The 20,991-nt window shown below is 57.2% G+C and overlaps 1 protein-coding gene across 3 annotated transcripts in view; it reads right to left on the bottom strand.

Moving 5' to 3' along the window:
• The window catches only part of SCN4A (sodium voltage-gated channel alpha subunit 4), a 52,610-nt gene that overhangs the window by 4,175 nt on the left and 27,444 nt on the right, over positions 1–20,991 (bottom strand). For all 3 annotated transcript variants that reach the window (XM_081576742.1, XM_081576740.1, XM_081576743.1), the window contains exons 11-24: positions 20,390–20,543; positions 18,049–18,287; positions 15,899–16,072; positions 14,705–15,061; positions 7,623–8,111; positions 5,852–5,984; positions 5,021–5,175; positions 4,337–4,510; positions 4,101–4,223; positions 2,373–2,651; positions 2,024–2,077; positions 1,682–1,823; positions 1,048–1,145; positions 121–391 (exon numbers count right to left, since the gene is read on the bottom strand). In XM_081576742.1, the coding sequence (XP_081432868.1) occupies positions 121–391; positions 1,048–1,145; positions 1,682–1,823; positions 2,024–2,077; positions 2,373–2,651; positions 4,101–4,223; positions 4,337–4,510; positions 5,021–5,175; positions 5,852–5,984; positions 7,623–8,111; positions 14,705–15,061; positions 15,899–16,072; positions 18,049–18,287; positions 20,390–20,543 (2,842 nt within the window). The remainder of the gene's footprint in view (positions 1–120; positions 392–1,047; positions 1,146–1,681; positions 1,824–2,023; positions 2,078–2,372; positions 2,652–4,100; positions 4,224–4,336; positions 4,511–5,020; positions 5,176–5,851; positions 5,985–7,622; positions 8,112–14,704; positions 15,062–15,898; positions 16,073–18,048; positions 18,288–20,389; positions 20,544–20,991) is intronic.

The following is a 20,991-nucleotide window of genomic DNA, read 5'->3' on the forward strand; positions in this document are numbered from 1 at the left end:
CATGTGTGTGTGTGTGTGTGTGTAAAAGCATACCAAGTGCATGACCAGGTGTGCATGTGGACACCAGGAGGGGGACTCCGGGCCTTCCCGAGTGACTCAGCCCAGCCTGGCCCTGCTCACCCACAATGGACAGGATGACAACCACGAAGTCAAAGATGTTCCAGCCGACGGTGAAGTAGTACTGGCGCAAGGCCAGCATCTTGAGCACGCACTCGCCGGTGAAGATGATGATGAAGACCATGTTGATGTTGTACAGGATGTCCACCTTGAGCTGGCTCTGGTCGTCCGTCTCCACCATCATGGTGACCATGTTGAGGCAAATGAGGATCATGATCGTGATGTCGAATGCCTGCTTTGTCACCAGGTCGTACACCATGCCCTGGATCTTGTTCTACAGCAGGGGTGGGAGTGCGGGGAGGCGGGCGGGTGGGCGTGGGGGGCAGTGGTCAGAGCAGGACGTGGGCCGGCAAGAGATGCGAGAGGACACGACACAAGAGTGCGGGGGTGGGGAGAGAAAGAGAGAGAAAGACGACATTAGGGCCTGTGGTGGAGTCGGCCAGGGCCGGGGGAGGTGGGGAGACCCATGGCAACGGGCCATTCTGTGGGGTCTGTGGGCCTCCTTCCTCTCTCTGGGAACTTCCTGCCGAATTAAGGGCCCTCAGCAACCCCTCATCCTTCTCCTGAAGTGGTTACTCACTGGGGGAGCTGTCTGGACATCGTCTTCCTCCCCTCTCCAGGGGCCCTTGCCCCCAGAGGCCACCAGCTAAGGAGCTGAATGGACACTGGGGGCGCTGTGCAGGGTTGGGCAAGGGGTAAACCGGTGACGAGTTTATCAGGCTGCTGCTGCCTGTACATGAAGTGTGTGGTTATGGAGAGGTGCCCCTCCTAGCAGCGGGGCCCAACCTTCCGGCAGGGGGCCCCAGCCTCACACCGGGGACACAGCCTGGTGGGCAGAGAGCAGGCTGCCTTTTGCGTTCCCCCTTACAGGGCCCCCTTGGGCAGGAGCCTCATATGGGCTATAGGGGGTGGGGCCCAGAGGGCTGGTACCTGGGGCCGGGGAATTGGCTTCTGAGGCTTCTTGGAGCCAAGCTTCTTCATGGCGTTATAGTATTTCTTCTGTTCCTCGGTCATGAAGATGTCTTTCCCTCCAAAGTACAATGGGATGGGGCCCGTAAGGTTGGAGAGTCCCCCTTCTCAGCTTCTAGGACTCCCTACCTCAGACATCATCTGTAAAGCACACCCCCATCCCAGCAGGGGGGCCAGGTGGGAAGCGGGAAGGAGCCCTGCCTGGAGGGCCAGAGATAGGGGTTGAAGGAGGCAGGGAAGGGAGACAGAGGGGTCCAGAGAAGGGGGATAGGTGGGTGACCGATAGAGGGAAGGGGCCAGCGCAGCCCTCACAGCCCATTTTGGGCCACCTTCCATCAGTATTTCACTGGGTCCTCAGAATGAGCCAGCAAAGCAGGCAGCATGACCCTCATTTTGTACAGAAGGAAACCAAGGTTCACAGTGGCCCCGTCACTGGTTCAAGGTCACCTGGTGAGACTGGAACCCAGGCTCACTGCCTCGATCAGGCGCGCAGACAGCGTTTGTGACCATACGAAGGAAGGAGTGGAACATACAAAGGGGGTGGGAGGAGGGAGCCCAGCAAGGGGAGGACCCAGGGGGAAGGCGGGCTAGATACTCATCTTCTTCTTCTGCTGGTTGAAGTTGTCGATGATGACGCCAATGAAGAGGTTGAGGGTGAAGAAGGAGCCGAAGATGATGAAGATAACGAAATAGAGGTACATGTAGAGGTTCACCTCGTACTGCGGCTGCTCTTCCTTCTGTAGCGGTCACAGGACAGGGGCGGGTGTGTGGGGTGGGCTGGGGGCACACGCTGCCTGCTCCCTGTCCCACTGTGGGCCCATTCACCCACAGGCGGTGGGGTCTTGGGGGCTCCTGAGGAGGCGGCGTGGGGTGGGGATGGATCTGAGTCCTCTCCCCTGGCTCACTCACCAGCCACATCTCGGGGACCCCCACTCACCTCCCGGGAGTCCACAGCAGCATACATGATGTCCATCCAGCCCTTGAAGGTGGCCTGCGAGAGTGTGGTTGGGTGTGAGGGGAGCGGCTGCTCCCTGCTTCCTCCATCCATGAGTTTCCCTGCCCGCCCCCGCGTGGTCCACCCCAGAAGCTGCCTGCTCTGAGTCCCACTGGGCAGGCGTCAAATACAGACCATCAAAATACAGACAGGTATGGACACGACCTCTGGGTCCTCCAACCCTGGAAGCAGGTGGGAGGTTCCCTAACGAGGAGTGGCTGTGGGCTCAGTCCCAATGAGATTCTGGGGGCACCTCCATCCCCGCCTCATGCAGGGGCTGCACGACACTCACCACCTGCAAGAGCGAGAGGTAGCCCAGACCCACATTGTCGTAGTTGACCTTGACGTTGAGCCAGCGGACCTGGCCCGTGTGCATCAGGCTCTCGCACTCGGATTTGTTGTTGACCTCGGTGATGTCGAACCTCTCGGAGGTGGTGGTGTTGATGCAGTAGTAGAACTTGCCGGCAAACAGGTTGACGCCCATGATGCTGAAGATGAGCCAGAAGATGAGGCAGACAAGCAGCACGTTCATGATGGAGGGGATGGCTCCCAGGAGGGCATTCACCACCACCTGGGGGGCCGGAGGTGGGGAGGAGGGAGTCACAGTCAGATCCTCTCCCAGGCAGCAGGGTAGGGGGCATCACCCAGTCTCCTCTGGGAGAGGGCTCCCTACCCAAACCAACTAGGGGACCAGGCAGGGAAGGCTTCCTGGATGAGGGCTGATCTGAATGAACCGAGGCCTGCAGGAGAAGTCTACTGGGCTTTTTGTGGGGGTAGGGGATGGTGGGAGCAGGGAGCAGGGGTAGGGGGTTGCCGGCCTGGTGGCTGAAGAGGGCTCTCTGCTTCGCTGGAGCCAACAGCCCAGGGTAGGGGGCTGGGCTTCTCTGGAAGCAGCCCGGCCACGGGTCACCAGGCAGGAGACAAACACTCTTTCCTCGGCCCCCATAGGAAACTCAGTCCCCGTGACCTGGCCCCCCGGCTCATCTGCTCACAGGATTAGAGAAAAAGACCCAGAAAAGAAGCCAATGGGGCCTTTGAAAGCAGCAGGAACCTTGGGGACTGGAGTGCTGTGCCCGGCCAGCCCTGGCCACACAGGCTAACCTCATTGTTTCCAGCTGAGCTGAATCTAAGAATTAACCTGTTTTCAAGGAGAAGTGGTTTCATGACCTCCAGACAAACCGAGTGGTGTAAGCCCGGTGATGCCCAGGGCAATTCTATTCCTGGCTGGCGCACCAACCAGCTGTGCGGCCATGGCCAGGTCATTTTCCCTCAGTGGGAAAGGGTCCCTGACTGGGCCAGGCTCTTGTATGGGAGACCCCAGGCTGAGTGCCCTGCCAACCGGCAACCATCTGCTTCATGGAAGTCTGTCCCCCCCGGAACAGGCCTTGCTCTTAACAGAACCCCTACTTCCACCCTTGGCCGGGGAAGTCCCCTTGGTCTTGCCCGAACCCTGTATTTACCTGTCACTTCCTCCCTCAAGGGCCTGAGGGAAGGATGGGTAGGCTCGGAGCCCTGGGAGGCCCCAGTCTGAGGCTGGGGAGAGTCACCTATAAACCCACAGAGCTTTCCTTCCTCTCCTCCTGCCTGGGTGCCCTCAGGCCCCTCCTGGGAGCGGCTGCAGCCTCTGCTGCCCCCTAGTGGTGGCAGAGAGGAGTGAAGGAGGGGACTGAGGGCAGAAATGGGCACCTGCTGGTGTGTGGGGGAGCCTTTTCTTGTTGTTGTCGCTCAGTCGCTCAGTTGTGTCCGACTCTCTGTGACCTCACGGACGGTAGCCCGCCAGGCTGGTCTGTCCTCCACCACCTCCCGGAGTTTGCTCAAATTCATGTCCATTGAGTCAGTGATGCTATCTAACCATCTCATCCTCTGCCGCCCCCTTCTCCTTTTGCCTTCAATTGCCTGGGGGCCCACCAAACCTGGACTCCCGGTGGCGGCTGGAGTACAGACACGCCCCCAGCCCCCTTCCAAGCTGTGGCTGCTCCCCCAGTCCTTAGCCCTACTCACAGTCCCCCTCGGCACCCACCCTCATGCCCTCGAATCGAGACAGTGCCCTCAGGGGGCGCAGGGCCCGCAGTGTCCGCAGGGATTTGATGGGTCCCAGCTCCGAGTAGCCCAGCCAGTTGGCCACCAGGCTGATGATGGAGACCTGCAAACGGGAGGGCGGGTGGTCAGAGAGAGCGGGGCCTTGGCCCCAAGGAGGGCCTCCGGATCTGGCTCCGGAGCTGGCGGTGGGGCTGGGTGCGAGTGGGGCAGACTCACGTCCACGATGAGGAAGTCAAGCCAGCACCAGGCATTGGTGAAGTACACCTTGAAGCCGTAGGCCACCCACTTGAGCAGCATCTCCAGGATGAAGACGTAGGTGAAGACCTTGTCGGCGTATTCCAGGATGGTGCGGATGACTCGCCGCTGCTCAATGTGGATGTCCTCGAAGGCCTGGGGGCACCAGCAGGCGGGTGGCCAGGGCCCCGAGGCTGAGGCAGCAGCCACATCCCTAGGGTCGCCGGTTCCCAGGGATCTGGCACCGGGGTCAGGTGGAGGGGCAGACTCCCCGCGCCCATCATGGGGGTAAGTGGGGGAGTTCCTGGTGGAGGGAAGCCCCTCAGCTCCCCTTCCCCAGACCTAATGATAGGAATGCTCACTAACCTGCAGGGGGGCTCGCTGTGACACAGGCTGGCCCCCCCAACCCCACATTCCCTTCCCACCTGCTCCCTGGTCAGGACCTGCCAGCCAGGGAGGCACACAGGGTCAGAGCCCATCTGCCTCTTTGTGAAAATGAGCACAGTCTGCCACACACCCTGTAAGCACTGGTGAGTTCTTCAGGGCTCTCTGGGTTCGGGCCTGTCCAGCAAGTGTCCCTCCCATGGTGTGGAAAGGAGGGAGCCCTGGGATGGCCTCCTTCCAGCAGGGCCCCTGCCCCTGCCCGGCCCCCAGGGCAGTGCCTACCAAGGCCCCGCTGCTGAGCAGGATCATGAAGACAATGAAGGTCTCGAACCAGTTGTGCTCGACGATCTTGAAGCAGGCCCTGCGGAGGGTCCACCACTTCTTCCCTCGACCCTGGGAGATGTCCACGTAGAGGAAGGGAAAACGCTGCACGCAGGCTGGGGAGGGAGGGTGGCAGAGGCACCCATCATGGGCTGCCTGAGGAGCATGGTCAGCCCGTTTCCACCTCCCCCCACTTCCCAGGATGTGCCCTCTCCCCACCCGGACTGCATATAGAGACTCGCCAGAGAATAGGGGTGCAGGCCACCCCCGCAGGTTCCACGGCTGTCAGCGGTCCCCATCCTCCCCCACATCCCCCAGGAAGCCTTCACTCTGCACAGCCCAAACACTCTGGGCAAAGAATGTTCCTGAAGGGCCAGGCAGGCCTCTCTCTGGAAGACGAAGCTGAGGAGGACAGCCTTAGAGAAGCCAGTGCTGAGCGCCAGCTTCGTGCCGGCTTTACTCAGGGCTCTACAGGGATTCTGTGCAGTAGCCCATGGGCTCCTGGGACTGCCACCCATGGCACTCACGCAGCAGGGGTCAGTAGGGGGCGGGGGCTCAGAGGCATCTGCGCTGACACCCCTTCCCGGGGTCGCATTCTCCCGGGTGCGGAAGGGCAGGGCACCATTGGAGGAAAAAGGCCCTGCCTGCTTTTGGTGACTCGCCTGTCCCCAAGCCGTCCTCAAGGAGATGGTGAGCTGAGGCTGAGGCTGTGGCTCGCCTCAGGCCCTGGCCTGGCCTTCCCCTTCCAGGGTCTGCGGGCTGGGGGAGGCAGCCAGGCGGGCTGGCCCTCACCCTCGGTGAAGCACTCCTCCGGCTGCTCCCCATCGGGGTTCTCCTCGGCCTGTTCCTCGGGGTCGTCCTCGGGGGGCTTGTAGTCGGCAGTGCTGCAGACGGAGGAGTTCCCATCTAGGGGCTGCAGCGGCTTCTGCAGAGACCACAGGGTCACGTGACCTCTGGGTCCTCCGACCAGGTGGGGCAGAGAGGGTCCAGGTGGGATCCCTGAGAGGAGGGCCCAGAAGGGAGAAGGGAAAGCGGAGGGGCGGGTGTGGAGCAGACTCATTCACAGACTTGTTCATTCATTCAGCCCTGGATTGTGGAGCCTGCACTGGGGTCTGTGCAGAAGAACCCAGGCCTTGGCCCTGACCTTGGGGCACTTGGGTTTGAAGAGGCACAGAGATGCTGGCTAGGGAGGGAAGGGGTCAGGATGGAGCAAGGTTCGAGCCTTCCTACGCTCTGTTCAGCTGAGGAATCCAGGAAGGATGGAGGAATCCAGAAAGAGTGGAGTGGGGGGGCTGGTACTCCAGCCTGGCCGGACCTCCCTCATCTCCTCCTGGCCCAGCCTCCACTCCTCAAGGGGCCCCCTTCATGGCTGGGGTGAGGCCCCTGAAAAGGAAAATGGAGAGGGTGGCGGGTGGGGCCAGGGGGCAGCTGTCAGAATGGTGGCCAGAAAGGGAGGGCCTGGTGCTCAGTTGACAGAAAGGGAAACTGAGGTTCGGGGCTTTAGGTCGGGCAGGGGTCCCGCTGAACCACTGGCCCTGCCTGTGTCCCCCACCTCCCACAGCCCCTCAGGAGCCGTGCCTGCCCCCTCCAGAGTCCCCAACGCCTTGGCCCGGCTGCTGTCCGGCCCTCCTCCACCCCCACTCCTCATACCGAGGTTGGTGCCACGTTTCCCAGGGTATTTATAGCTTGGCAGGCGCTCGGATCCCTGGTAAGTTAGCATGCCACGTATTTGGGGGGAATAAGGAGTCAAAGCTTTCAGGGCAAAGTTTATTCAGGCTCTGGTGCCTGCTGGGCCCACGCTGCCAGGGTCGGGGGTAGGCGGGGGGCCCTGCCCTAGCTTACGTGCTGATCCTTCGCCTGATGGAGCTGGAGGGTGGACGAGGGCTCAGCCTGAACTTCTGGGGGCAACCGTCAGGGCCTCCCCAACCCTCACAGGGGAGAGGCAGGGGGTGGGCGTCAGGGCTCCAGCTGAGGCTGGGGCCCAGCTCTCCAGTTCTCCTTCAGCTCCACCCCACTGGACCCCTGACCCCCTCTCCTCAGAGTCCCCAGCCCAGACCTGGCACTCTGGCCCAGCTTGGAAGTTGGGACAACCCCACCACCACCACCACCATGTGGGGTCTACAGAGAAATAGATGATAATAGCAAGAACTTGGTACCGGCTTCTTAACCCCAGGGAAGGGTTAAGAGAGGCCCTTTGGGCTCCAGCCCTGGATTTAGGCTTCTCGGGTGAGAACATGCTATCTCACAGCGCCACCTGCTGGTGAGAGGGGACCCAGGAGGAGCTACGGGGCAGGAGTGCACCGAGAGGCCTAGGGTGTTAAGACAGGCGGAGCGGGTCATAATAACGGTATTTATAACAGTCACCATTCACAGGGATGCTCTGCACACAGCATCTCATCGAATGCTCACAGTAACACCACAAAGTAGGTACCATTACCCCACCTTACAGATCGAGAAACTGAGGCTTGAAGAGGATTTGTGCCATGCTCAAGGTCACACACAAACGTAGAGTCGTGTCTGTCTGACTCCCGACCCCTGGATCCGGGCCTTGCTCCGGGCTTACCTTGACATCCTCAGGCTCGGAGAAAGTGTCAGTCTCCTCCTCTGTGGGCATCTCCAGGTCAGACTCCTCGGAGGCGATGGGCACGTGGATGGTCAGGTAGGGGTTGTTGATGAAGTTGAGGTGGTCCAACTCAATGCTGGGGGGAGGGCCATCAGCCAGGCCCATGTGGTTCAGGATGTGGTTGTCCTTCTTGAGGTCCTTGCCATCCTCCTCGGGCGGAGGCTCCTTCTTCTCGTCCTCAGGGGCACTTTCCGGAGCCTCACCGGCCTCCCCAGCCTCGCCAATGCTCCCGAGGCTGAGCATGATAACCTTGGGGCTCAGGACCTTGCCGTGCAGAAGCCCCACAAGGAAGGCTTTGGTGAAGCCGATGCCCCACTTGATGCGAGCGATGGCAATCTGTAGGTTGTTCATCTCGCCATCCTCGTCCGAGGCCGCCAGGCTGTCAGCACTGAAGGAGCTGAGCAGCAGGGCCAAGAACAGGTTCAAGACCTGGAGAGCAGGGAGTAAGGGGGAGCCTGAGCTTAGCTGCAGGGCCCCAAGGGTGCCACCTTCAGTCCTCAGGCCTCTAAGTCAGACCTACCTCATGGTGGGCATTAAAGAGGGGCGTCATCTGAGAGAGGGCTTCCCTGGTAGCTCAGATGGTAAAGAATCTGCCTGCAATGCAGTAGACCTGGGTTTAATCCCTGGGTTGGGAAGATTCCCTGGAGAAGGGAATGGCTACCCACTCTAGTATTCTTGTCTGGAGAATTCCATGGACAGAGGAGCCCGGTGGGCCACAGTCCTTGGGGTTGCAAGGAGTTGGACACGACTGAGCGACTGAACAGCACTAAGCTAACAGTACACCTAACAGAACCCTCAAAACTGCTCTTGGAGCAAGGAGCGCTCCTGTCATACTGACTTTACAGATAAGGAAACTGAGGCTTGGGCACACGAGAGGACTCTGCTGACCAAGGCGGAGGCAGGGTTTGAGGAGGCCCGCTGGGTGACAGGGGCTCTTCCATGACTCTGTCCTCCATTTCCCCTGCTAGAGGATGCAGATCAAAAACTAGGGTTCATGTCTCCAAGCTTCCAGGACTTATTGGGAGCCTGAAAACGTTGAGCCTTTCTCTTGTCTTATAAGTGGGACTTTTAATAGTCCAAGGGCTCCTGGTACGACGCTTTTCGACCCCATGCACTGTAGCCAGCCCGACTCCTATGGCCATGTGGTTCTCCAGGCAAGAATACTGGACTGGACTGGGTTGCCATTTCCTCCTCCAGGAGATCTTCCTGACCCAGGGATCGAACGCACGTCTCCTGCATCTCCTACGTTGGCATGTGGATTCTTTACCACCGGCGCCACCTGGAGCTCCCTGTACTCAGATGTATGACCCTGGTTGCTGTGGAAGGACGTGTGATCTCCCTCGGCTCACTCGCTTTTCTTCCCCTGGGGTTCCCTGCTCTACTGGCACTCTTCACTTATTCCCACTGAAAGGGACGTAAGAAGCTACTGGTCTACCTCCCTCAGCTTTATTTTTTGGTGTATTTACTGAGCCCCTCCCACTATGTGCAGGAATGACTGGCCTCAGTTTGCTCCCAGCCTAGAGACAGACATTCGATCAGACGATTATAACACAGTGGGTTTACACATAGAGACTGGGGTTCACAGGCTTTGAACCCATACCGCTTGGCTTTGAACCCCAGGTGATTAGCTGTGTGTCCTGAGGCAAGTCCTATTGCTGCCCCGTGCCTTGGTTTCCTTATCTGTACAATGGCGATGATTCCAGTACCTACCTCCTCGCATTGTTGTTGTGAGGATTGAAAGGTCAATACAAGTAGGGCGCACAGTAGGCACTCAAAATGTGTCAGCTGTTATGTGTGCAGTAATAGGTTTTACACAGTAGAGGGAGGAGTGCGATGAACTCTGAGGCCAGCTCAGCATTTTATGAATGAGGAGCCTGAGTTCTCCCAGAGAGGTGGAGTGACTTGCCTGAGGACACACAGCACATTCAGAACTAGAATCCAGGTTGCCTGTCTTTGCACAACTTTGTGTGTGTGTGTGTGTGTGTGTGTGCGCGCGCGCGCTCAGTCATATCCAACTCTTTGCAATCCCATGGACCGTAGCCTGCCAGGCTCCTCTATCCGTGGAATTTCCCATGCAAAAATACTGGAGTGGGTTGCCATTTCCTACTGCACGGGATATTCCTGACCCAGAGATCAAACCCAAGTCTCTTGCATCTCCTGCATTGGCAGGTGGATTCTTTACTACTGACACTACCTGCAAAGCCCTGCACAACTTTAGAGGACATCATTTATTTAGACTACAGTGTGAATGGCCACCCCAGAGGTTGTGCAGTGCAGTGGCCCTGCCTTCCACCAGCCCGCCTCCCAGGACAGTGAGGAGGAAGGAGCAGCCTGACTGAGGAGGGGGAGGTCCTGGCTCCTGTCAACCAGAGGCAGGTCTTATTCTGGGGGCCTCAGGGTGGGACTGAGTGTGTGACTGGACATAAAAGTAGTAGAGTCAACTGCACTATGCCATTTTCTACAGGATTTGAGTATCCTCAGATTTTGATATCTGCAAGGGGTCTTGGGGGCTTCCCTGGTGGCTCAGATGGTAAAGGATCTGCCTGCAATGCAGGAAACCCAGGTTCGATCCCTGGGTTGGGAAGATCCCCTGGAGAAGGGAATGGCTACCCACCCCAATATTCTTGCCTGGAGAATTCCATGGACAGAGGAGCCTGGCGGGCTACTGTCCATGGGGTCAACACGACTGAGCAGGGGGTCTTGGAACCAATTCCCTGAGTGACCAGGGGAGGACCATACATGTGAATCTGTCTGGCTTTCATCAGTGTCCTCTAAGGTCTTTTTGTCGTTGTCTTAACTATCATGTTGACATATCTTTAAAATAAATATAGGGAGGGAGGTTCAAGAGGGAGGGGATATATGTATACTTAAAGCTGATTCACGTTGTCATATGGAAGAAACCAATGCAACATTGTAAAGCAATTATCCTCCAGTTAAAAATGAATAAATATGAACTGGAGCAGAAAAAATTTTAAAAATATATGTACCTATTACGTATTGTTCATCTTCTCTCTCTGGGGCAATGTGCTGGAGGATTTGCTCCGTCACCACGCCTTTCGGCTACTCTCCTGCCTTCGCCCCCCACCACAATGTATGGGTCTTTCTTTCCCTCTCTGGGGGGAGGTGTCCAGTTGCCAGAAATGCATCTGAGATGGGAATTAGCTGCTCTCTGGATCAGCAGGGTTTGCACACGGCTCCTGCCTGGGACAGAAATAGCCACCCCAGGCAAGGCATGGGGGGTGGGTTAAATTAGGGAAGGGGGATGGACATCAGGTTCCCCAGGGGTGGGCTCCGACGGGTGGGTTCCCTATGACCTGGTCATTTCCTCTTCTTCACCCCCAAGGAAGTACCTGAGTGCCATGAACCTTGGGGACCTGGGTCCCCACCCTCCCTGGCAGGGCGCCCCATGCCCTCTGGCAGACACTTGCTTCCATGAGGCCTGGGAGGGTGGTAGGCGGGGCCAGTGCCCAAGGAGCTGGCAGCGCGCCTCCCCGGGCCGCTCGGCTCCCTTTGAGCAAAGTGGGAGAGCTGCAGAGCTGGGCCTGAGAAGGGTGTCAGGGTGTGTGTGTGTGTGTGTGTGTGTGTGTGTGTGCAGAGCTGGGCCTGAGAAGGGTGTCAGGGTGTATGTGTGTGTGTGTGTGTGTGTGTGTGTGTGTGTGTGTGTGTGTGATGGGAGGCGTGGGGGCACACACAGAGGCAGTGCCGTGCAGTGGTTCTGGATTCTGGGACCTGACTGCTTGGGTTCAAATTCTGCACAGATTACTAAGGAACCCCCCTGAGCCTCTGCTTTCTTGTCTACAACATAGAGATAAGAGCACATCCCTGGGACCTCCCTGGTGGTCTAATGCTTAAGACTCCAAGCTCCCAATTCAGGCGGCCTGGGTTTGATCCCTGGTCAGGGAACTAGGTCCCACATGATGCAACTAAGAGTTCACATGCCATAGCTAAAGATCACGCATGCCTCAAGGAAGATGAAAGATTCTGTGTGTCGCAACTGGGGCCCAACACAGACAATTAAAATTAAATATTATTAAATATTTTAATATTAAAAACAAAACAAAGTCCGGCACATACACCATGGAGGCTGGTGAGCATTAAGAGATCAATACCTGGGGGCTTCCCTGGGTGGCTCAGTGGTAAATAATCCACCTCCCAGCGCAGGAGACGTGGGTTCAATCCCTGATCCGGGAAGATCCCATATGCCTCAGAGGGACTAAGCCCATGCACCACAACTATTGAGCCTGGGCTCTAGAGCCCAGGAGCCACAATTCCTGAGCCTATGTGCTGCAATTTTCGAAGCCTGAGTGTCCTACAGTCTGAGCTCTGCAACAAGAGAAGCCTTTGCAATGAGAAGCTCACACATTGTGATGAAGAGTAGCCTCTGCTCGCCATAACTAGAGAAAAGCCCTTGGAGCAATGAAGACCCAGCAAAGCCAAAAATAAATAAATAAATACAATTTTTAAAAAGAGAGAGATCAATACCCGGAAAGTGCTCGGAATGCTGTATGAGCATGAATAGAGGTCGGTTGTCACCACCAGTACTCTGATGCTAACTCATCATTAGTATCACTAACGATGATACTGATGCTATTGTTGTTGGAAGTACATAGACTCAGTTCCTAGTCCAGGCTCAGTTTCACACTAGCTGTGTGCTTCTGGGCTGTGCCTCCTGGGAGCACAGAGCCAACATTACCTGCCTCACGGGGTTGTCAAGAGCATTAGGGATAATACACGTAAAGCCCCTGGCACAGGAACTGGCGCATGGCAGGAGCCCAATGCCTGGCGTGTGACGCCAGGTGGTGGCGGGTATGGAATCCACCACTGCTCCCTGAATGCCTGTAACTTTTGAACTCCCCTGGTCTTGTGGGCCAAGCACATTGCTGAGCACTTCGACGTGTGTGGTGTAATCCTTCTGACCACCCAGCAGAGTAGTCACTACCCCTCCATTGCCATTTTCCAGATGAGAAAAACTGAGGCCAGAGAGAGTGTAAATAACTTGCTCAAAGTTTCCCAGCCAGAAAGTGGCAAAGTAGGGGCCTGAAATGTTTTTGAGTTTACACGTACACAGAAACCACTGCGACCCTTATAGTCACTCCCAGGCCCCTTAAACTTGCCCTCACAAACTTCTATTCAGAGCCTGCAACCCCCCTATCACGAATCCTGCCCCAAAGTCCTGCTGGGGCATTTCCTTTACTCTCCCTGCTCCCTAAGACCCCCTCCCAGGAGCAGTCAGCCTGGGTTCTGCTGTCTGGCTGTCCCTGGGGGGGCTCGGGACCCCATCCCAGCGTCCCCTCCTCGGTCGCGGGGACTCCCCCGGCCGCCGGTCCGCCCCTGCCCCCAGTCGGAGCTCAGCGTTATCTGAGAAGCGCTGACGGAGCAGCTCAAGGATTCCACAGGCGTTTGCGGAACGTGGGGACGTGCGTCTTCCCACCCCTTGTTGCCCAGGGTAGCGTCGGCCCCCGCCCGGGGGCAGCCGGGCACAGCTCTCCTGGCAGGACTGACCCCGCCCCGAGGAGCAGGGTCGGCAGGGTAAGGAGAGACGCCTCCCTCCGGCCCCGGCCACAGAAATTCTGATCAGCTGGACCACGACCTCACATCCCATTTCCCCTGGGCCCCTGTACCTCCTTCCCTCCTCCAGCGCCCCACCCAGAAAGTGGCAGGATGGATGCAGTTCAGGCCATCTCCGCATCCTCCCAACACCCGGGCCCTGATTCCCAGGAGCAGACGGTGAGAGGGGAGGAGAACAAAAGGGCCAGGAGTTCCTGGTACCGACCCCACACTGCGCCTTCTTCCCTCACGGTCAATCCTCCCAGCCACCCCCTGAGGCAGGGGTCCCCAACCTCTGTGATCTAATGCCTGATGATCTGAGGGGGAGCTGATGTAATAATAATAATAGAAATAGAGTGTTAAGTGTTAGTGGCTCAGTTGTGTCCGACTCTTTTGCGACCCCATAGACTGTAGCCCGCCAGCCTCCTCTGTCCGTGGAATTCTCCAGGCAAGAATACTGGAGTGGGTAGCCATTCCCTTCTCCAGGGGATCTTCCTGACCCAGGGCTCAAACCTATGTCTCCTGCGTTGCAGGTGGATTCTTTACCGTCTGAATCACCAGAAATAAAATGCACAATAAATGCAGCGTGCTTGAATCATCTCAAAACCATCCCCTACCCCACGCCAGTCCGTGGAAAACTTGTCTTCCATGAAACTGGTCCCTGGTGCCAAAACAGTTGGGCGCCGCTGCCCTGAGGGGTCTACCATTTTTCTTCCATGTGGAGTTAGAGAACCCAGCCGACCAGAGAGCAGTGATTCGTTCAAGGTCACACAGATGGCGAAGGAGCTGGGACTGGAATGCGAGTCAGTCTGACTCCAGTTATCATGTTACTTTACCCAAAACACTAGGTCTCAACTACTTGCAGTGTGGTCCCTGGACCAGCAGCAATGACATCACTGCTGCTTATTATAGCTCATTAGAAACGCAGATATGGGGGGCCTGGCTCAGAGCTGCCTCTTCTGACTCTGAGGGGCTGGGACTGGGAATCTAGGTTTTGAGAAACTCCCAGGAGTTTTGAAGCAGGTTAAAATTTGAGAGCCACTGGGTTAAACCATACAAAACTGCCATCTTGGGTCAGGGGAGGAAGAAAACAATCACGTGTCAGCGATTTTACACAACACAGTTTCATAGGAAAAGAACCCTTCAACAACAGCCCGATTTAAGGGAAATAAAGGCACGGATGGGCTTCTCTGGTGGCTCAGTGGTAAAAAAAAAAAAAAATCCTCCTGCCAATGCAGGATTTGATCCCTGGGTCAGGAAGATGCCCTAGAGAAGGAAATGGCAACCCACTCCAGTATTCTTGCCTGGGAAATCCCATGGACAGAGGAGCCTGGTGGGCTACAGCCCATAGGGTCACAAAAGAGTCAGACACAACTTAGCAACTAAACAACAACAACAACAAAGGCACGGACATGCCCTGGACACTTGGATTTTCTGGACAAAGGTATGGGAGCCACCCAGTCAGCCTCACTCACCACCAGGTTGCCGATGACCATGACCATGAGGAAGACAGTGAGGCACATGGCCTGACCGGCCACCTCCATGCAGTCCCACATAGTCTCGATCCACTCCCCACACAGGATGCGGAAGACGATGAGGAAGGAGTGGAAGAAGTCGTGCATGTGCCAGCGGGGCAGGTTGCAGTCCGCGGCGATCTTGCACACGCACTCCTTGTAGCTCTTGCCAAACAGCTGCATGCCCACCACGGCGAAGATGAACACAATGATGGCCAGCACCAGCGTCAGGTTGCCCAGCGCCCCCACCGAGTTGCCGATGATCTTGATAAGCATGTTCAGCGTTGGCCATGACTTGGCCAGCTTGAAGACCCTCAGCTGCCGGGCAGGGGGAATGCAGGGGTTGGTGAGACCCAGGGACTCCTGGCCCAACCCCGAGGCAGCCATGACCAGGGATTGAACCCAGACCCTTGGCACTGAGAGCGCAGAGTCCTACCCACTGGACCACCAGGGGTTTCCCAGAAAGAACTCTTTTGAACGGCTCCAGCTCCTACCCCCTGAGGGATATGGGGCCTCAGTTTACCTCTCTGTTAAATAGGAATGCTCACATCCTACCACCTCATCCTCTTCACATGATCAAAAGAAAGAGTCCTCATCTCTCACATATAAAAGCTAAAACATTTACAAGCGAAATAAAATCTCAGGATTTGCTTTAAGATACTCCCCCATAAAAAGTAGGGGGGACAGATAAAACAAGAACTACAGGATGTTGATGGCCATTGGAGCCAGGTGAAAGGTACACAGAATTGCATCTTACTTTCTCTATATTTTTGTGGATCCATGAAATGTCCCTACGAGGTGGTGAAAAGGATGCTAATTCAGAGTCCCAATCCCGCTACTGATGAACTTCCTGAGCCTCAGTTTTCAGGTCTGCAATATGGGCTGAAGTCCCTGCCCCACTGCCCCCCAAGTTCACTTAGGAGTCAAGTCCAAATGGCAGCTCCTGGGCTGTCATTCTGGTCTCTCTGTGTGATAAGGGGGAGGGCACCTTTCTTCCTTTTGCCAGTAAGAAAGGTTCTGAGAGGCAGAGGGGTGCACACTAGGACAGAGGGGCCTCCTTTCCAGCCCTCTGGCTTCTTGGGGGTTTATTCTTATGTCCTCCGAGCATCCACACCCCACACCCTCCCTCAGCCCCGGTCCCGGGGCCTCACGCACCAGACGGAAGGAACGGAGCACCGAGAGCCCCTGCACATTGGCCAGGCCCAGCTCCACCAGGCTGAGGGTGACGATGATACTGTCGAAGATGTTCCAGCCCTGCTGGAAGTACTCGTAGGGGTCCATGGCAATGAGCTTCAGCACCATCTCAGCCGTGAAGATGCCTGTGAAGACCTGCGGGGGGTGGGGTGTGCAGAGCCTCAGGGGCACAGGGCCTCCAAAGTCTCCCACCCGACTCTTCAACCTCCAGGCAGAGCCTTCGAGGCCAGAGGAGAGGGTGACAGAGCCCCAAGGGGGCGGGCAGAGGTACCCATGGCCCACAGGTGTGTGTGAGTGAGTGAGGAGCTGAACAGCCATGCCACTGGGCAGAGTGGGTACCGCTCGGAGACCGGGGCCCATCTCTTCCTGGTCTTGTGACTGTGGGACTGTCATTTGACTTCCTAGGGGTCTCAACCCACTCATAATGATATTCGACACTCGTAGAGCATTCTGTGTTTCACGTTATGGCCTCATCAGTATCCTGATCTCCATGAAGCTGGGAGGGATGATCACCACGTTCATCCCAGAGAAGAGAGACTGAGGCTCCAAGAAGTCAGTGGCAAGCTCTTGGTCACGCTGCCCATATGGGGTCAGGTCTCAAACCTAGGTCTTGGGGTGCTTAGCTCAGTTTCCTGTCTCTACACCATACAGCCTCTCTACCCTGGTTGACACGGGCTGGGGGAGGTGTGGTCCCAGGACCCAGAAAATCTTGGCGGATTCGGAAATCTGAGGGGGGGGTCAGACAGGAGGTGAAGTTGAGGATCAGTGAGAACCAGAGCTGATCCCCCACAATCCTGGACTTGTCTGAGGGCTTCAGAGCCCCTAAAAGCTCCCTGGGCAAGGTCCCCGCCCTCCTGCCAGGCACCAGCTGCCCCGGGTCCACAGCCTGCCCGGGCACATGCAGAGCCCCGCCCAGGAGTTGTCCCTAACAATAGCAGGTGCCCAGACGGCAGCACAGTGTGGGCAGGGGGTGGGCAGGCGGCGGGCCGGGCCCATCACGCACACCCCAGCAGCTGCGCGCCGAGTCCAGAGCCCGCCCTTGCCCCTCCAGCCCAGCCTGGCCACGGCTGCCTCAGGCATCTCCATGGGGTAGATGTGCCTGGCTCATGGGCTGGGGCCAGGGTCTGATCGTGGGCTGGAGAGTCTAGGGTCTGATTTCCATGCTGCCCACCCCAGCTTCGTCCTGCTCCAGGCCCCACATCTTAACTCTCCCTGGGCTCCCCTCACTCTCAGGGTGGGAGAAGCATCTAGCCCATTGGCCACCCTAGACTGATTGAGAAGGGAATTGGGAAGGGTGGGGCCGGGCTGGAGGAGGAGGCGTCGGCTTTTTCCCTTTGTCAGGCTCCACCGGGGCTGGCAATGAGGTGATAATGCTCCTAATGGGCAGGGATAAGCAGGCGGATCAGTGTGTGTCAACAATAGTGGAGCAGAAAGGGCTGAGAGGGGAGCTGGCCTGGTCGTACTGGAGAAATGGAACGGGCAGGGGGCCTCAGGGCTGGGGGATGATGCTCTGGGCCCTTCAGGGTGAGCTGGGGCCTCTTGGGCCTGGGTGCTCATGGCTCTACATCCTATCTTCTGGGTCCCTTGGTCTCTCTTAGGCCCCCGGGCTATGTCACTTCAGTCATGGCCGACTCTTTGCGACCCTGTGGACCAGAACCCTCCAGGCTCCGCTGTCCGTGGGATTCTCCAGGCAAGAACACTGGAGTGGGTTGCCATGCCCTCCTCCAGGGGCCCACAACAACCTCTGAAAGTGGAGAGACTTGCCATCCAGTACTTCACTCCCCACCCCCAAGCTCCCAATCCCCCCATCTCTGCCTCCAGGGCATGACCTGGACTCCAGAGCCCCTGGAGTCCTGATCTTAAGAAGTCAAGCACCTCATCCCCCCTCTCTCTGCCCCCAAATACCCCAAAACCCAAATTCCATGGATCACCCCGTGTACCTCCCCTGGTACATCAACTCATGTCCCTGGATGCCCATATGCTGGGAAAATAACCCTAGCCTGTCTCTTTATGCCCCCAATCGTGCCCCTCATTCCACACAGCCCGTGGGCCCTGTGGCCCCTCTCCTGTCCTGCCCAGTAAGGACCACCTCTCCCTCTTCCCCTCCGTACCAGGTTGCCCACGTTGAGCACACTGTCAAAGTGTTCTGTCATCGGGTAATGCTCCATGGCCATGAAGAGGGTGTTGAGCACGATGCAGATGGTGATGCCCAGGTCCACGAAGGGGTCCATGACGATCAGGTGGACGATCTTCTTGAACTTCACCCACGGGGTGCAGCAGTTCCATATGAGCACTTTATGGGAACATTTGTACCACCACGGTGGGCACTTCTGGTGGGCCTCTTCCAGCTCTGAAAACAGACAGCAGATGAGGACCCGCCCCCTTACCTGCTCCTTCCTCCACCTCCAACTTTGAGCCCACCTTTCAAGCCCCGCCCCTCAGAGCACCATACCTCAAGCCCCGCCTCTCAGTGGGTCACCCTCAAGACCCACCCCTCTAGACCCCGCCCACACGGCCCCACCCTCAGTGCTCCGGGCCCCCAATGACCAGTCCCTTGAAACTGAAGGTGTTAGTTGCTCAGTAGTATCCGACTCTTTGAGAGTTCATGGGCTGTAGCCGGCCAGGCTCCTCTGTCCATGGGATTTTCCAGGCAAGAATACTGGAGTGGGTTGCCATTCCCTTCTCCAGGGGATTTTCCCGACCCAGGGATCGAACCCAGGTCTCCTGCATCGCAGGCAGATTCTTTACTGTCTGAGCCCCATAAAGAACCATGCCCTCAGAAGCCTTACCCCAGGTCCCTTCTCCCAATGCTCTACTTCAACTCTACCTTTCCAGCACACAATCCCCCTATGTGCCATAGGGTGACTTCCATCCACTACCTATGGCCCAGGGCTGCGATCCCGGCTGGGGAGGGGGCCCGAGGGCCTCAGGGAGAGGTGGGAGGCCACTGCAGAAGGTTAGGTCTCAGTTCCAACTGTTGCTGGCCAGAGCCTCTTAGGAGCAGTTGGAATCCTCCCCGGGGGCTCTGCCTCCCACTGCTGGCTCCTCCAGACCGGACCCTACCAGTCCTTCCCCACCAGGGTAGCTTCCTGGAAACACGCCCTGTTCCTGCCCCTCCAGCTCTAAGCCCCTGGGGCTCTGTCAGGCCCATGGATATGCTACAACTCCTCCAGGTCTTCCAGGACTCTGGTGCCCATGGGAGTTCTCAGCCAGGGCGTGATCTCATTTAATCCACGAAAAATGTATGAGGTAATAATATTAGTGCCTCCATGTCATCGATGAGGAAAGGGAACTGGAGTCAGGGGCTGTCCCATAGACATGTAGGTTTGAGGGCATGAATGGGATGCTCCAGGGAGGGGATGGCTGAGCCTCTCCCCCATCCAGCAATTAGTAAACCGGACCTCTCAAAGGCTGCAGGTTCTGACAGTAACATCCCCACTCCCAACCCAGGTGTTACTGCAGGTGCCTCAAACTGTGTCTGAGGTCCCAAACTTCCCACAGTGGTCCCAGCAAGGGCAGTGTTGAGTGACCTCCTTGGCTGGCTCTGCCCAGCATCCCCTGGGGTGTTCTCTGGCAGGGCACAGACACCTGGATGCCTTTCAGGCAAGGTCAGCTGGGATGGGGCCCTCTAGAGGTTTGCAAAGTCCTCCAAGTCCTTCCTGACAAAAGACAAGACACCCGGGGAGGGGACCTGATCCTTCTGATGTCAGATTTCCCTGCATCTTCCTTTCCTGCATCATTTCCTCCTCCTCCCTCCCTCTCATCCCTCCACACACCTGTGTCTCTTCCCATTCATTAATCTTTCAGCCCACCTACCCATCCATCAAACCATCTGTCCATCCATCCACCCATGCATCCATCCATTCACCTACCCATCCACTCACTCATCCATCCACTCACCCATCCATCCACCCAGCTCCCACCCACTATCTGTCTATCTATCCATCCATCCTTCCAACCATCCATCCATCCATCCATCCATCCATCCATCCACCCATGGGTAGGTCTACCCACCTCTCCTTGTTACCTTAACCTAGTCTCCTGAGGCCTGGGGGGCAGCATGGGGTTTTTTGAGGGGGGTCTGTGGCTCTATCTGGGCAGAGTTTGACTTTGACCTTTAGCTTTTACCCAGAAGATATTTGCGGAACAGGATCTCCAGTTTCCGGAACATTGGGCCTTCCTGGTTAGTATTCTTATCCTGTCCTTTCCCGTTGCCTTGGCAGCCCACAGGCCTCCCGGAAGCCCCCAGTTCCCGCCGCAGCCTGGCCTTGTGGCCAGAATTGGGCCAGGTTAAGCCGGGACTATATTTATCACGGCCATTTCTTCGATGCCAATATTAAGTTACTGTCCTGAAGCTGGGCCCAGCCAGGCCCTCCCTGCTCCCACTCCAGGAGCACGAGTGGCCCGATGGGCAGGATGGGCAGGACCGGTCTGAGGATGCTGGCCACTCACCTCCCATGGCATCGGAAATTCCGCTCTCCGTGCCGCAGCTTGGCCTTGGAGGCCCCTTCTCCCCTGCCGATGGGTCCAGGCTGCCGTTGCAGTCTTTGCTGTGTGCTGGGTCCCCGTCCACCTCCCCACCTTCCAGAGCCTGGACGGCCTTGGCCTGTGGACCAGCAAGGGTGATGTACATAAAGTCCATCGCCAAGCCATGGGAATGGACTCTCAGAGCTTCTTCCTGAGTCTTTCAGGCTGGGGACCCCTCTTTCTGGCCTGCACCCAGTCTACTGCAATAGGGGCAGTTGGCAATGGGATGACAGGGTAGGGACCAAAGTGACTGAGGACCCTCATCCCTGAAGACCCTTCCTTCTCTGAAGCCTTGACTGACCCTACACTTCATGAGATGATGGGTAAATGCACAGCTGCTCCCTGGGACCTCATCAGCACCCACCCTTCCCTCAGCCTGGACCCAGACACTGCCCATAAAAAATCATAAAACCATAGGTATTTGAACTGGAAGGCTACTTCAGGTTTAACTACTCCATACTCCTGGTTATGTATGGGGAAACTGAGGCACTGAGCTACGAAATACTCTTTCTACTGCCTGGGTGCCT

The sequence above is a fragment of the Giraffa tippelskirchi genome, chromosome 3, assembly GCF_054371585.1.
Source record: "Giraffa tippelskirchi isolate mGirTip1 chromosome 3, T2T-mGirTip1v1.2.pri, whole genome shotgun sequence".
NCBI classification, from domain to species: Eukaryota; Metazoa; Chordata; class Mammalia; order Artiodactyla; family Giraffidae; genus Giraffa; species Giraffa tippelskirchi.